The sequence below is a fragment of the Melozone crissalis genome, unplaced genomic scaffold (genome assembly GCF_028551555.1).
Source record: "Melozone crissalis strain CALT ecotype California unplaced genomic scaffold, PUWL_Pcris_2 ptg000023l_1, whole genome shotgun sequence".
Classification (NCBI taxonomy): Eukaryota; Metazoa; Chordata; class Aves; order Passeriformes; family Passerellidae; genus Melozone; species Melozone crissalis.
The window spans coordinates 6,846,128-6,863,306 of NW_026535801.1; the positions used below are offsets into that span (position 1 = coordinate 6,846,128).

The 17,179-nt window shown below is 37.3% G+C and overlaps 1 protein-coding gene across 1 annotated transcript in view; it reads right to left on the minus strand.

The window, feature by feature from the left end:
• Positions 1-17,179, minus strand: part of SPAG16 (sperm associated antigen 16) — a 371,498-nt gene that overhangs the window by 309,655 nt on the left and 44,664 nt on the right. Inside the window, exon 10 of the mRNA XM_054278128.1 lies at positions 8,383-8,513. Within this exon, the coding sequence (XP_054134103.1) occupies positions 8,383-8,513 (131 nt within the window). The remainder of the gene's footprint in view (positions 1-8,382; positions 8,514-17,179) is intronic.

Here is a 17,179-nt window from a genome sequence, read left to right on the forward strand (position 1 = left end):
TTTTAAATTGTCTTTGGTTAGTGTATCAGCCCATGTGACAAGTGTCAAAACTATTTCTTTTATTATTAATATATTACATCTGTTCCATATAGAATTACAGAATTATAGAATATCCTGAGTTGGAAGAGACCCACCAGGAATCCCCAGTCTAGGTCCTGGCCCTGCCCAGGACACCTCAACAGCCTCATCCTGTACCTGAGAGCATTTCTCATGTCCATTAAATATTGAGGTTCTAGTGCATTTGGAGTCCAGAATAGTCAGATCACCACAAGATGATTGCTTTCAATTAAATACTTATCAGAAAGTTACTAACCCAGTCTAATCAGCCCTTTTCTGTCCACAAACTATTGGGAAGAACCAGCAAAAGCCAAACAATTTAGCAGAGTGACAGCTGCCAGGCATCACACCTTTGGCTCTATGGAGAATGCACAAGAGCCTCAATAAAGTTACAACCATATCTTTTTACAATCTTTTCTTTTGCAAACAAGCACTTCTTCTGCAAAATCTGCTCAATAACTATAAAGATAGCTAATAAAAAGAAAATATATTATATTCTTTCCCTCTGTTGACCTTGCCTAAAAACAGTCCTTTTTTTCTGGTAAAGATGTTTGTTCACTAATAAAATTACAGAGGTATCCAGCTCTTCTCATGTGTGCACCATAAATACACAACATGCCTTGAGATTGTCCTTCAGATAATTGCTGCTATGGTTTCCAAGTGCCTGTTCCAGCCAAGGCCTTCCCTCAGGAGCCATCCCTGGTGGCCAGAGCTGCAGACAGAGCTAACAAAGATGAGAAACAAAAAGGGTTCTCAAGACTCTGAGAGCCCAAAGCTATAGAGATGAACAGGAAGGAATGTCACAGACATGTTTCATGAAAAGTCCTTTCCTTAGGATTTTTTCTCCTGAGAAGCTGAGAGGCCTCAGAAACAAAATGTAAGCAATAATTATCTGCTGCTGTGGAATGCAACAGGCGGGTCTGTGATTGGTCTCATGTGGATGTTTCTAATTACTGGCCAATCACAGTCCAGCTGTCCAGACTGTCTCAGTCAGTCACAAGCCTTTGTTATCATTCCTCTTCTATTCTTAGCTAGCCTTCTGATGAAATCCTTTCTTCCATTCTTTTAGTGTGGTTTAATATAATATATATATATCATAAAACAACAAATCAGCCTTCTGAAACATGGAGTCAACATTCTCATCTCTTCCCTCATGCTAAGACCCCTGTGAACACCACCACAGAGGAATATTTAGGAAAGGTGGAGCCAAGGGAACAATTCACTTCCCCTCTGATTGCTGTATTAGATGGGAAAAGCTCCAAAGGAGGGTGAGAGGGTTGGAGCCAGGAGCTCTGCATTCCTCCTGCCAGGGCAGCAAGGCCTCCCAGAGCTTATCCAAGTGTGAGCCACACAGTTCTCACTGATTATTCACGGAGAGCTCACTTTTCCTCTCTATTAAACTGCATTACAGGGAGCTAAACTGCTTCTGACATTTTCCTCTTGAGTGCTCCCTCCACATAAACTGTGTCCAAGCTGTTGCAGAGCTGCACAATAAGTCTGTGGAACAATCCCTCCATTACAACATGGGCCTTAATGCAGACAGAAATTAACTTAATTTGTATAGAAAACAGTGCTACTCTGCCATGGAGGGTTAAAGCACTCAAGTGTGACTTGGAAGACATGAATTTAATTTCTGGATCTTCCACTTGGGCAATCTAGCAGGAATGATTTCACAAGAGGAAAATGCTGTCTCACAGGACTGCTGGGCACATAAGGACATGCATGAGGCTGGCAGGGCACACACAAATTGTCACCATGATATTTTAGGAAAAATCCCTTTGCCAGGATTTCTTCTCCTGGGAAGCTGAGAAGCCTCAGAAAAGAATGAAAACAATAATTTATCTGATTCCTTGGGAATGTGGCCTGAAGATTCTTTACCAACAGGTGAATGTTTAATTGGATCTATGTGAATTGTTATTAATTAATGACCAATCACCATCAGCTGTATCAGACTCTGAGGAGTCAGTCACAAGCTTTCATTATCATTCTTTTCTAGCCATTTGATGTATCCTTTCTCTAGAGTTTAGTATAGTTTTAGTATATAATTTCTATAATATAATACATATTATCTATAATATATGATATATGACATAATAATATAATACAATACAATATAATATTGCATAATATTGTATAATATAATATATAATAATATATCAGCCTTCTGAGAACTTGGAGTCAGATTCTCATCTGTCACCTCATCCTGGGGACCCTCACAAACACCACACACAAATATTCTTCCCAACCTCTGTAGGTGATGTGGAGTGTACCCACACTTGAAGGCTTTAAGGTTATTTATCACTTTTTCTTTGCAGAAGGGTGAGAACTTCATGTGCAGTTTAAACACACATACTACTCATAAAGGCCAGTCATGGGGGGAAAAAAGGCATTAATTGCAAGAATTTTTCAAAGGAAAGTACTTGAATTTGCTATAGGGCAAAGAGAGAGAGATATAAAATTTATTAATAACATTAATTTGATGGTAAAAGACTTGACAGGTTTATCTGAGAAAGTTAAATGTTTAAAACATCATGAAAAACCCTTACTGCAAGTGTACAGACGGATCTGTCAAAGTGATCCAAGCTGAGCTGCTGGGTTTTGTCCCTTGTGCCATGGAAAATGCACTAAGTGACTTGTTAATTTTACATTTAACCAGCTCTAACACTACTCTCTTAACTATATTCAAAGGCTGATCAAATGGAGAGATGAAAATAAATCATGAGAATCAGGGATTTCTTGTGATACATACAAGGAGATAAAGATCAACCCAGGCTTCCACTCATATTGCTTTTGTTTTTGAAAAGACACACAATTTGAATAGTTCAAAAGACGCTAAATTGAGTCTTTGAATATTTCAGCACATATAAAAATCCAATTCTGCAACTCTACCCTTCTTCAGCAGATGTGAAAATTAACAGCATAAATACACTTGTGAGTATTATTAGACTTAATTGAATTTATACATACTAATGTGTGCGTTTATGGACGCACCTTTTAGCACCCTCCCTTCAATATTTGTGCACACTGATGGACGAGATCTGCCCCTGAGCCCTCTCTTCTCCTGGCTGAGCAGCCCTAGCTCTCTCTGATTTTCGTCACATGAGAGATGCCTGTATGTAACATTCCTTTAAAAGCAGGTATAATTTCTGTAGGAAAATTAAGCAGCAGCTCATGTTGCTAATGCAAATCTCCAATTCACTCTGGCTACTCATGCAAGAAATCAGCATATGATGGCACAATTAAAAAGTTTTACTGTTAATGGAAAAATGTAATTTAATTTTAAAAAATCTTTTCTAATGCCCTAGGAGGCAAGAAGAGAGTTTAAATAATTAGTAAGGATTTTTTTTTTACCTTAGTAAACTCTTCAACAGGAAATTTCCTCATGGATTTTGGACTTGGAACCCTCTTTCCTCCCTTGTGTTACACAAGGACACAAAGATCCATATGACTGATCACCTCTTGGTAGACAGACCCTATTTTGCTTGGCATTGTTCAAAGAGAGAAGAAAATAACATTACTTCCCCAGCTCTAAGGCAACAGAGAGATGGAAACAAATGGGCAGAACACAGGAAAAAAGGAGCCAACATTTGTCAGCCTGACAGGCAGCAGTCTCAGCAAACCATCAGGGTGGCTGTTGTCAGAACTCTGCAGGCATCACAGGGAAGGAAATAAAGGGTAGCGACAAGACAGACCATGGCAAAGCTGCTCTGAGATGTTCATGCAGAGCTCTTGGCAAAGAGGAGCAGCAACAAAAAGAACCACTAAGATGTTTGCTTAAAAATCAGCTGTGCTACTTCTGCTACTTTGTTTACACACAACACAATTTCAATGTCCTGCTCTTCCCACAAGTATATCTTACTTAACTCTAGAACTCTAAGAAAGCCAAAGTCTGAGAATGAAAAAGAAAACAGGCAGTTATGTCTAGAAAGGACCAAAACATAGTCCAGAGCAAGTGTGACATCTGACCAACAGAACAAAACACCTTGTTCTTCACACACTGTATGTGAAAAAACCCCACTTAAAACATATTTAAATTAGCACACACACTGTGTGTGAAACTCCCTGTGCCTCCCCACCTTACCAAGCAAATGGAAAACTTCACTTTTATCTACTGCATGTGGAACTCTCAAAGTCAATGCACACCAACACCACCCCTTCTGCAGCAGAACTTCAGGCTACAATATAATTCCAAAGAATTTCCTCATGCCAACACTCAAATGATTCTCTGCCCTGCATAGCTGGCTCCTCTGTGTGATGTAGATGTGCCTCTGTGTGCATATATGTGCTCAGCTGTTAAGGAGAAAAACTGGGAAATGTGAACTCCTTTCCTCTGAAAAGAGTCCAGGGTTCTGCAGTGCTTTCCTACCTTCATCTCTTGGCACAAGGCTCTACAAGACTGTACCTTTAATTTCAGTTACAAAATTTTATGCCACAAGTTAATTTGCATGGTTCCCAAGGAGATAAATTTTTAAAATCTTCTCTGGAATCTACTGATAAAAACAGGGGAAACCAGTCTAGTAAGATATAATGATAAATTAGACCAAATTGAAAAGTTATCTTTATTTCCTGGGCCAATCAGGAAATGTGAGATAATCACTAAACATTTTGTATTTGCTTTTCTTTACTATTATCTCCACCTTCCTATTTTTACTGTGCCTAGGCAGAGCATTAGAGCATTGCTCTAGTAAGCACTGTGCTTACTAGAACAATTTTCCATCTCTTTATTTTACAAAATGTCAAATAAGGATAAAGGATTTGAGAACATCAGGTTACATGTAAATAAGAACAATATACATTTCCTATTTATGCCTGTACACTAGTAGGTAAAGCATCTATTTAAAACATGGAATCACAGAATCTCTAAGGGAAAAGGGAATGGGGGAAAAGGAAAGGGGGAAAAGGGAAAGGGAAAGGGGAAGGGAAAGGGGAAGGAAAAGGGAAAAGGGAAAAGGGAAAAGGGAAAAGGGAAAGGAAAAGGGAAAGGGAAAGGAAAAGGAAAAGGGAAAGGAAAAGGAAAAGGAAAAGGAAAAGGAAAAGGAAAAGGAAAAGGAAAAGGAAAAGGAAAAGGAAAAGGAAAAGGAAGCCATGACATCTTAAAAATTACCAAAACAGTCTAGATGATTACTGCTTATTTTTCAGCTTCCTCTTGGGTAGTCATCTCTCCACCTTAATTCCTGGCATTTTCCTGGTTTCCAACTGTGCTAAACATTAAAAATGCCCTGAATGCTGTTTGTGTGGGCACCTTTCTTTTCCCAAGTGAAGACAGGATAAACCATGACAGATTTAGCATTGCATGTGGTGACTGCAGAGGTAATTTTTGTGGGAAGCAATACAAAAGCTTCAAGCAAAGATGCAGAAAGCCAGTGAGGAGAAAGTGGACAAGTAAGATTAAGGAAGATCCTGTAGTCACTGCAGATCTTAGTACAGTCCTTGTAGGCACAGTAAGATTCACCAGGATATTTAAAAGGACATTGGAGCAATGTGAATTTAATGCAGAAAAGGAATGCCTGTGAGATGATTTGAGAAGTGGGAATCATTCAGCTTAGCAGCAAATAAACATGGTTTCCCAAGGGATTTCTCCTCCCCCTTCACTAAGATGCATTTCAATGAATACTGATGAAGGTCTGAAGAATTAATGCATGTGAGCTTGTGCAAACTGTGAATTTGGATTTGCAGGTGCTCCAGTTTCTATGGAAATGTAGAAGAACCCAGTAACACCCATACACAAACCAGATTCTGTTCTACACTTTTGATATACTGGTTCTGGTGATAAAAATCTGGTCTCATAAGTCAACAGAATGTTTTCCATCTATCCTATAAGCTACAAGAAAAACTTAATTTTCATCTAGTGCATACGAATTTCCCCTTGTGTCTGTAAAATCAGATATACAATTATAATTACTAGAAAAACATTTAGTGAATGTTTGGAATTTCTTTAGATGGGCTATTTTTATTTAATTCCCTACACAAATAATTTAATCTAAGTCATTCTTCTCTGAAAAATATTGATTTATGCATTTAATAACCTCTTGGAAAACTAGATTCAGAACTGAATAGCTGCAGTGCCAAGCTAAAAATCCAAGCTCTGTGTGCATTATCTGTGTGCCATGGGATTGGATCCTATAGCATTTAATAAGGTATGAGCTCCATTTGCAGCTCTTACGCCAAAAATTTGCAATTTCTCTTTTCTCTGAGTTCTCAGTCACCTGCAGCCAACAGGATCCTAAAAGTGACCCTTTCTTCAACAGAGATCTGTTCTCTTGGAACAGTCCTGGAAGCTCAGGACTTGCTGAGTCTGTTATTCCTATGTCAAATTTGCTTCGAAATTGAGGAAGGTGTTCAAAAAATTACTGTAGGAAATGTTGTCAAAAAAAGGCAAAGCAGGCTGCCATAGAGCCTTTAGCAGTACCAAGAAAAACAAGACAGTCTCTCTTTTCCAGCACTTGCAAAGGCTGATTTTAAGTAGCAGTATACATATAGGAAATAATTTTTGTTAATTTAAATGTTTTAAGTGCTTTTTTCATATATAGATACACATGAAGTAATTACACCCCCTTCAATGTACACAGAGACTTTTTTTAAGCAAATGGAAAAGGTTCAGTTGCTTTGTTTATATTTTTTCAGGCACACCCTACAATTCTTTTGTTCTTTACCTTATTATATATGATCACATTTTTTAAAAGAAGAATTTCAGTGAATTTCAGAGCATTATCCCAGACTCTCACTTTCTTTAAAGGAGCATTATTTACATGAAAGTCAACATCATATTTGCACTACATAAAATTAAACCCACATCCTCTCTGGCAGGTTTCTTTCAGTATAGTTGTTGTTTCTCCAAGCAAGTTCTAAAGTGTTTCGAAATAATTTTAAGGACATCCAATTTATTTTTATTTTAGAAAATTGCTTGCTGAAGTGGCACTGTATTTAATGTGTGATATCCAGTTATGAATTGCAAAGAATACTTACAATTTCTCAGCACATTAAGTATCTCTGCTAGCAATAACTAGAAACACTGGATAGAGGGATCTACAGAAATGATATAAAAATATCATTTAAGAAGGACAAAGAAAACAAGAAATAGGCTTACATGACCATATTTACCTGCTGCTGTTCAGCTGCAAAATAATGGAAAAACTTTGTTGGACCAGAGCTTCAAAGACTTTTAATTACATATTAAATACTTCTAGATTCACAATTAGTTTGTAACAACATTCAGAAGTACTTTGCAACTGAAACCTGGCTTTTTCTACAGGTAAAGGCAGACTTTTAACAGGGAAATGGTGACTTGAGCCTGTGATACACCAACAGCTTGTGCTGCTGCAGCCTGGAAGAGTCACAGCTGGATGCTTACCCACCTGATCCACTGAAAATCTTGCCCAGTGTTGAAGTGTCTTCCTTCTCCAGACTGCTTTTCTTTCTGGTTTGTATTTTTTTAAACACACACTATTCTTGAACCTGGTGTCCTTCAGATAAGCCAAAGAACCCTCTGATATTTGGGTGGATTTGCTACAGGCTCCTCTGAGCAGCAGCACAGAGACACCAGCTGCAAGCTCTCCTTCATGCTTAGACCAATATGACAATGTCATTTGGGAGAAACTTATGCAAACCAGACAGAAACCCAAAACTGAGCATCTGGGAGCCCGAGCAGAATCCTGTTGATGGAGGCCAAAGCTCAGAGCACTGTGGTTGTTATTTACTGCAAAATGTGGGCAGTTACCAAAGCAACTGTAAGTCACCTTTGCATTATAAGTATTAAATGTATAAAGATTTTTTTTTATTAATTTAAAAACATTCACACCTAGTCAATGTAACAGAATTGTCAGAACTTTACTACGAACTTTTACTTTTTTTTTTTTTTTAAATATTTTTAGGTTCATTCTTCCTCAGGTGCAGCTAGCAAGCCCTGAATTGTCATTGCTTACAAACCAATCCAAATTTAAACTCTTCTGATTTTTCACCCAGAGGTATAAACTACAATTAAATACAAATTGCAAAAATTTCAGCGCTATAATTCAGTTTTGTGGGACCAGAGTTTACAGTCATTTCTCGTTTCTGTTTTTTTACCTACTAACCAAATCCCACTCTTCCTACATAAAAGATAAATCTCAGTCTGTAAAGTTCTGCCCAGGTGTTTTACTGTACTTACACTCCCACTGCATTTCATGATCAGTTTTCCTACTGTGTCATCCTTCAGAGAGGAAGTCCCCTGAGTGCTGCCAGTAAATTTTCAGATATTTACTTACACTAAACACTTCTCAATGACCTGTTGAAAAATAAAACTCCACATGTACATAATAAAATTAATGCACTGCTCAGGGTTCCTACCAGCTCACTGCGAGGTCGTGCACCTTCAAAATGCTGCTGAGCTGATACTGTCCAGATTTCTGGGGCTGAGTCTGTTCTTTAGCATGCTCAAAGGACAGGGTTCCTTCAGCATCAACAGGGAACTCTGAATCCTGCAGAAAAACAAAATTATTAATTCTCAGAAACGCTGCATAACTTCACACAATGTATCTATCTATATTACAATTTTGAAAAAACAAATGTATCTTATTTTTCCACTCTTTTTTCTCTTCTATCCAATTTTCATAATTTTTTACATCACTGTTGTCCTGATTTTATTAATTTTGATATATACTGTTAAAGCTGACTGCAAGCAGAATAACTGAACACTAATAATTAGTTCTTTTCAAATTATATTCCTACTATTTAAAATAACTGGCCTGACATTAAGTATAGGACAAGAACTTGGAAGGAAGATTTTTATCAAAACCCTCAGTAAAATTACAAGCATGGGTTATTTTTCATTTTTCCATGGCCTATTTGTTTTCCATCCCTGTTTTCCATGAGAGGTTAGCTCCATGAGCTGCATCCAGAGGGAAGGCTGCTGTATTCTTCAAAAGACCTTTCTTATAAATATAATGCCAATAAAAAGTCAAAATATGTGTAGCTAATTTACAGCCTCATTTTCCATTGCTATGGTTTAAGGTATTTCCTAAGATTAATCAGCAGACTAGGAGATTTACTACTAGCTCTAATTAACCAAGCTAAATAGCTTTATTAAAAATAGATTGTCATTAAAGAATGTAACGAGGGTAACTGTGCACAATATATTTTAAGGACTGCACCAGCCATTACAAAACCACTTTCCAAGACACCACAGTTTGCTGAAGACCTGCAACATTTTAAAATATCCTGCTATGAGCAGCTTTAAAGGAGACTGAAATCACTGTACTCTTTTAAATGCCCATCAAACACTAAGATTAAGGAGGGAATAAAATCACTGTGTTTTAATCTGAAAGCACACACACACAGCAGGGATAACCACTAAGTCTTTTTAGTATTTGTTTGCACTAAACTCGATAGCAGCCATCCTGTTTGCTGATAATTTGCAGCAGTGAGCATAAAGCAAATTTCACAACTACAAAGCAGCACAAGAATATCTGTTTGTCTTCAGTTTCAGAAACTCCACACCCTGTCCTACAAGGGTGTATTAACCCAAGCCAAACTTATGAAAATCACTAAACTAATGACTTAATGATCAGTCTGAGCACATCTATTCCAGATCCAAGACCTGGAAGATATTTTTCAGTGGACTGTGGCTTCAATCACAGACATAGCCTAACAAAAGCACTCCAAAATCCACGGAGCAGTAGGGACTTTCAATATGGACTAATACCAGACAACTGTCAATTCTCTGACTGGGGAGAAAGACAGAATCTGGAAATCATGATGATGCCCTGTGAAGGCTGACCTAGAGCAGAGAATGGACAGAGTTAAAGAATAAAGCAGGGATTTATTAAAAGGCCTCAATGGATCCACCTTGGGCAGCACAAGAGCCCAGCCAGGGCTACACCCAAGATGAACCAAAATGGTCACAAAATGGACATCTGGTCACAGGTCTCTCACTTTTATATGTTCTGGTCCATTTGCATATTGGAGTTAATTGTCTAATTCCAGCTCCAGCCCGTGCAGTCTTGTCCTTCTTGTTTTTCTCTCTTCATTCCACATTGTTTGTGCTCTTGGGCCTGAGATTTGGATCATTTGTCCTTGGTCCCCAGCTAGACAAGGAATTGTTTTGTCTCCCTGCTCTGTGAGGAGAGCTCACCATCCCCTAATATGAAGCTCAGAGCTACACACTAGAGCAACACAGAATATGAAGAATAAAAAAACTACAACCTGAAGCATCAGTGGAGAGCAAATGAGCAAAGTCATCCTTTGCTTAACACAGATACTAGCAAGATACCTACTTTTGGAAAAAAAACAGAAGTGATTCATCTGGAATATTCAGAATTAGGAAATAAATATGTCAAGTACAAATACATAAAGAAAAAAGATTAGTCTGGCATTGTTAATCCAACAAGGAATGTGGTTTTGGCTAAAGTTCCACATTTTTATACAACTGACTGTATCTCAGCCATAATATTCTCGAAGATCTCTGAATCCAGTTCAAGAAAAATCCACATATTTTCCAAATTTAGGAATTTGGAAAAATCCACAGATTTTCCAAATAAGTCTGCAGTATTTATCATACACACACACACTAAACTGAGTTAAGATATTACCTAAAGGTAAATATAGTCCAAACATGTGTCAGTACCTCTGTGCAACTCTTGGAAGCTTTCTGCACTCCTTGTCTTACAAAGTTCTACCTTTCAAGGTTTACAAATTTGAACTACTCGGATTATAACAAAACAAAGGCATAAAATCAGCATGCTTTTTGCAAACAGTTCTCATTCACTTTCTGGAACACAACCAATTAGTAAATGCTACCAGACTTCCTCATTTCAGAGTGAAACAAGCCTAGGAAAGGCAAGGCTTTCTGAATAGAAGTGACAGAAAGTCTTGCATTTTTCAGTAGAAGAAAATCCCCAGACACTGCTTCAGGAGATAGTGCTGTAAATGATTGCTGTAACATTTAAAAGCACAGTAAAAAGAGAATAATATAAAAATATTGGGGATTTTTGTAACTCCATTGCAAGGATCTGAAATATTTCTCAAACTGGAGCCTTTGCACCCTTTGCAGAGGTAATCCTGTATTCCACTAGAGCAGGAGACTTGCCCTCTGCTGAGATAATTCATACCTATGGTTCCACTGGCATGAACAGTGGGATCACTTGTTATGGCCAGATAAAATGTTGATTTCAGTAACTCCCCAGCAGGTAAAAGTCACAGTGTGACTTTTTTCCCGCAGACACAAATATTTCTCCCTGTGGAATAAATGGGGTATTTTTATCCCAAAAACTTGCTACAATAGTACTAACTGTTCAATAATGCTGGCATGAAGAGATCTCCTCTCCCCTGATAAATTTTGCCAATCAAGTTTCATTATTTAATCCTTATTCTATTATTTCCAATTGCTAAATCGTAAGGGTAAAAGAGACTCCATTACACAAGTTGAGACTTTGCATAAGAAGGCTTGTGAAACTTTTACAGGCATTGACTGCAAAGTCTGATGTTCCTTCAGCATGGGCAAGGGCCATGTGCAAGCCAAGATTCAGGAGAACATCCTGAGTGCTAAGGAGCCAAAGCAATACACTGTGGTTTTGTTCACTCCTTTATCTGCTAGCTACAAGACATTCGTACTGTGACAAAAATAAAAACCTACCAAGCTTCTCTCTCACATCCATATAAAACAGGAATTAATGCACTTCCTGCCTTGACATTAAACACCCTTTCACTGTCACCAAAGGCAAGGGACAGAACATTCAAAAGAGTGTCCTAGGAAGAATATGAACCAAAACCCTCCTGAATGCCTGTCCTCAGTCACTGACAAGGGTAAATGGTACCTGTCCCTTCCACAGTACACTCTCTCTCTTACCTAAAATCACAGGTGCAACAATCAGCCCCTCACTAAAAGTTGCCATCACTCTTGAGACATTTACACACAATATTTCCACAGCTGATTAAATATCAGAAGACAGAAAGCTGCAGAAGTCAGGATTGTGTGAAGTCAAAAAGGCATTTCATGCCTTAAGACCTCACAGGTTCACGTACAAAAAACAAACCAGAAGAGAAGGGCTTGCCTTTCTTTTGTCTGTTTGGGATTTTTTAGTTGCTTTTTTTTTCCCCTTTTAGTTTAAGAGCCTGAACCATAAGAGGTTTCAGAGATTTACCCCAGATCAAGCTGAAATTCTCTAGGACAGCTTGTAAACTGAACTCATCTCTTCTGAGTCTCAAACCATTCCTTAATTTTCTCTTATAAGATAAAAACCTTGTTTTGATGCAAACTGTCATGAATTAAGAAAATTTACCCTTAAAGCTATTAGAAATATCTCTTTTCTGTCCTGAATTTTTCCAGTAAGACTGCCTTTACTCTTCCAAAAGCAGGGCTCTTTAGAGCAAGTCTACAGCTTCCTTTTTCCTCCAGAAAGACACAAGAGACTCATTTGTCAAAACATACAGAAGGCAATGAATAGATAAGTGGAACTGATCAAAATCATCTCAGAGCTGAGAAAAATGTAGTAGAGTTTAATAGAAAACATCCAAATCAGTTTGTCTAAATCACAGCTTGGCCTTCTCTACATCATTATTACAGGTAGTGTCGAGTTTCTCCTTACTCAGATGTTAAAAATTGAAGTCAATTGAGGAAGCACCTTCACTCTGTAACCAGGAACAAGCTCAAACCTTGCTACTTTAATTCTGACAGAAAATAGAGTGATCTTAAGTGAGGCAAAGTCCATCAGACAGCAAATTAGTGATCACTGTCTTTCAGTGAAGGAGGAGAAGAAGCAACCTTTTCTATTTGCAAAAATTAATGACCATTATCATCAGCAGTTCCAATTTGAAAGCTGTCAAGGTCATTCTAAGACTGCAGTTCAGACATGCACAAGGAGCACAGTCACAGATGCTGCTGGATCCATACATTCAATTTAAAAAGCAAATAGTATATATCTTTTCAGAAATGTAAAGTAATGAAAATTAAATTCTTCTTAGGGCACAGCTACTGTCTATGTCCAGGACTCGGCAAGACAGTCTAACTTTAGTTAACACTAAATATTTTCAAGGAAATAGTCTAATCTCAATTCTCACCCAAGAATCAGCATTGTCTCTGTTTTTCTGTACTTATAAATGAGTCCTGAACTAATCACTGATAGCTATACTGACATACCATAGAAATTCTCCTTTTATTCAAAGTTACAGAGAATTTTAATAATTGTTCACTTATTTTTCCTGATAAATCTGATACACTTACATTGTGAAGAACATATTTTGTCTATTTTCATTTTAAACCTGTTTCAAGATATTGAAATTTCCATATTTTATTTTTTAAATACCAAAGCAGTCTCATGGAAGCCAGTAGGTGTACTCAGAAGCTACTTATTACATACGTAGTTTTCACAACAGGGCTTGAATTTTACAGTCATTTTTTCGTCCCAACTTTCAAAACAACTTAAGGATTGCTAAGAATCCATAAATTCAAAATGTGCACATAAACAAAACATTCTTAAAAAAGAAACATATAAATAAGAATGAAAATACTCTTGGCTGCAATTGCTGACAATGAATGAAACTTGCTTCCCTGACCATCAAAAATAAAATATATCAAATAAGCAAAAACACTTAAACAGCAAACTAGAGTATGAGATTTTCAAATCCCATTTAACTTTTTGTTGGCTATACTCAAAATTGTTTAAAGTTTCAAAGTAAATGAAAAAAGATTCATTTCTGAATGAATAGTCTGTTCTCTGAGGAGCTCAGTTTTGCAGCACTACAGGTAGGCAGATTCAGAAGTAACCAAATGTTAAGCAGGAAAGTGTTAAACTAATATTAAAAAGCTTTACTGCAAGAGTGACAAAAAATTGACATCTAATATAGTAGCTGAGCATGATAATACTTTGTTTTCATATTTTTGTAATTGAAGGGACAGGATATCCTTTTCTAGCAAAGTATAAAGAAATGAAAGTATTTAGTGCACCCACTGAGCATAATGCAGCAGTGAAATAGTCAGTAGGCACTGTTAAATACTAAAACAACTCAATTTCAAAATGCTCCAGTGTCTATAGCAACCACAATACAACACATTTGCACATTATTTTACTATGCTAATCATGACCACAATTATTTTATAAACATCTGAAATGTAAGGAAAGGAACTTGAAAGCAATAGCAGGAGAGTGTAGTAAAACTTTTACTGCCGGCTCCATCTTACTTGGCTTGCTAATAAAAACCATAAAACTCAGCTACAAAGGTTGTGGCCACATAATTCCTCCTTATTCAATTTATAATGCTGACATTTTTTCCTTTTTTAATAAAATAAACATGAAGATACTCTGTAATAGGCAGTAAAAGCCAGATTAATTAAAAAAGCAATGGTAAAATTGGTTCAGTCTTCTAATGCAGGGCTAGTGTAGCTCTTCAGACAGTTTGTGAACTGGTGGCAACAGTAAATTGGCACTTGAAATTGCTCCTGACAATGTCAGTTTTAAGGCTCTGCCACATCAAGTCAAGCCATTGCCTCTGCAATAAAAAACTAGAAAGCTCCACGACTCAATGTCTAACCATGCCATAGACACTCAATCACTTTTGGACTAGAGCTCTCATTAGCACTCATTGATAAATACACTGCAATTATTTTCTACTATCAAAAGGATAAACTTCAAGCTCCTGCACTTCACTGGTTTTGTTTCTTTTACTGCAGCTATTAAAAACAGATTTGATTAGCCAGATATGATTAATAATCAGAGAGGTTTGAAAAAGTAAGAAGACAGCAATTATAGAAAGATCCATCACTAAAATGCAATAGCTTTCTTCCAGTCTTCAGCACCAGGGCTTGTTTCACTTTATCACCACTATTTCAGAAAGCAACAGTGTAAAATGCAAAATTACTCTGTGCCAAGCATACTGCCCAACACTACAGAAATAAAACTACTGTTTTAGCTTCTGCTAAAATTCCTCTCCAACGCCCAAGTAAATCACATTTCTCAGCTGAAAGCAACACAGCTGTGGCTGATGCTGCTAAGGATGAGCAGGACACTCCAGTGTGGAGACTGGAACATGGTCTGGGCACTGGAGGCAGCTGCCCAGGGAGCTGGGAGCCAAGGCTGGAAGTGTCCAAGGCCAGCCTGGATGGGACTTGGAGCAACCTCGTCTACAAGAAGGTGTTCCTAACCATGGCAGGGCATGGAATGAGATGAGCTTTAAGGTCCCTTCCAACTGAAACCACTCTGGGACTGACCAGAGAAACACAAAACAGCTCCTTGAGCCTTGCTCAAGACTGACCACAGAACAAGGACTAGGCTTAAGATGCTCTGCACCCACACTGAGTGGATGACTCAAGCTATATAAAGATGAGATTTCTGGATAATTTCTCCAGAGAAGGAATAATCTGGATAAAGATGAGATTTCTGGATAATTTCTCCAGAGAAGGAAAAATCCTTTAAAAACCTCCAACATTCCTTGAGTATTGTATTTGCGGGGTGCCTCAATAAAGACAGGAATGATGGATCTGACTCCATGTTCTCAGAAGGCTAATTTATTACTTTATTATACTATATTATATTAAAGAATGCTATACTATACTAAAGAATACAGAAAGGACACTTACTAAATGCTAAAAAGATAATAATGAAAACTCCTGACTCTTTCCAGAGTCCTGACACAGCTTGGCCCTGACTGGCCATTGAGTGAAAACAATTCATAGCAGAATCCAATGAAACAATCTCCAAACACATTCCACATGAGCACAACACAAGAGAACCAAATTAGATAAGAATTGTTTCCCTTCTCTCTAAGACTTCTCAACTTCCCAGGAGAAAAATCCTGGGCGAAGGGATTTTTCAGAGAATGTGAATGCCACATTTGAGGACCTGTTCTGTGTTCAAAAGGAAATCTGTGCTGGACAGAAATACCCCATGCAGCCTTCTTCCAACACCTCTACCATCCCAGCTCCATCATCAAATGTATTTTAACCCCTTCTTTTGATTACTCTTCTCTGTCACAGCAAATTGCATGAACAACAGTCTCTGCAGAGTCAACAAGGTGAGTGAAGAGCCACAGTAAATTATTCCAGAACAGAAATGTACAGTAATTCTGAGTGCTAAGTTCAGTTACAGTCTCAAGAAAGTGATATAATGATCATCCAGCTTTTCACTTACTACTCCCTCATGGTGGAATTGAGTTTAATACATGCAATTGAAATTAATTTCTTAGTTTAAAATTATTACAACTCTAAGATACAAAGTCTATACCAGTACTGATATGCCCAGATTTTAAATATCTACTTCGGGTTACCATTAACAGCAGTTATGAATACAAGTTCATCACATGTGAAAGAACAAATCCAGTTCTATTTTACTGGTAGTAATTTCCAGTTTGTCACCCTGATTCTCATCATCATCTCATCACCACATTGCAACAACAGAACGTGGTCCTGTTTGTTTTTCAGAGCGCCATTACATGTCTCACAGCTAATTAACCAATATGTTCATACAATAGAGATGTACACACAGCTATGTATATAACTTAATCTACCATAGACAATTGCAAACACTGCTACAAAACTCAGCTTGATCATTTTGCAAGAAGTAAAAGAACATCTATGAGAATGCTGCAATAAATTATCATGATATGAGGCATGCAATCCATTTGCATGGCAGTTTTCTAAGCCACAAATAACCATGTGCTATTCCCAAAGATGTTCTCTATCCCTTCCTTTTAAGGCCTATGTTTGAAAATCAACTACATTTATGATCAATGCTAAAATAAACAACAGTGCAATAAAATATAGACCTCTTACAATTATAATTTTATTTTGTAGATTTAAATTTTGATTATGGTGCAATTAAACACCAGCAATATTTTAAGCCACACAGCACAGGCTGCACACAATTCATCATGTTAAAGAGGCAATGCTGAGTAAATGATAGACATGAAGTTACTTCAGTTTTCTGACATACTCCAAAATACGTTGCAATATTGTATTTTTTTACATATATACATATATATTTAATTTTCTTAGTGATTAATGTGAATTTTCTCTACCACAGAAGTATCCTACTGTAGAATCAACTAGAAAATCTAGATGCTTTCTTAATTTTCTCCAAGAAAACCTCAGTACAAACAATGCAAGACTATCCAATCATCCACAGAAGTTCCAGAGGACAGCTCATCTGAATTAATT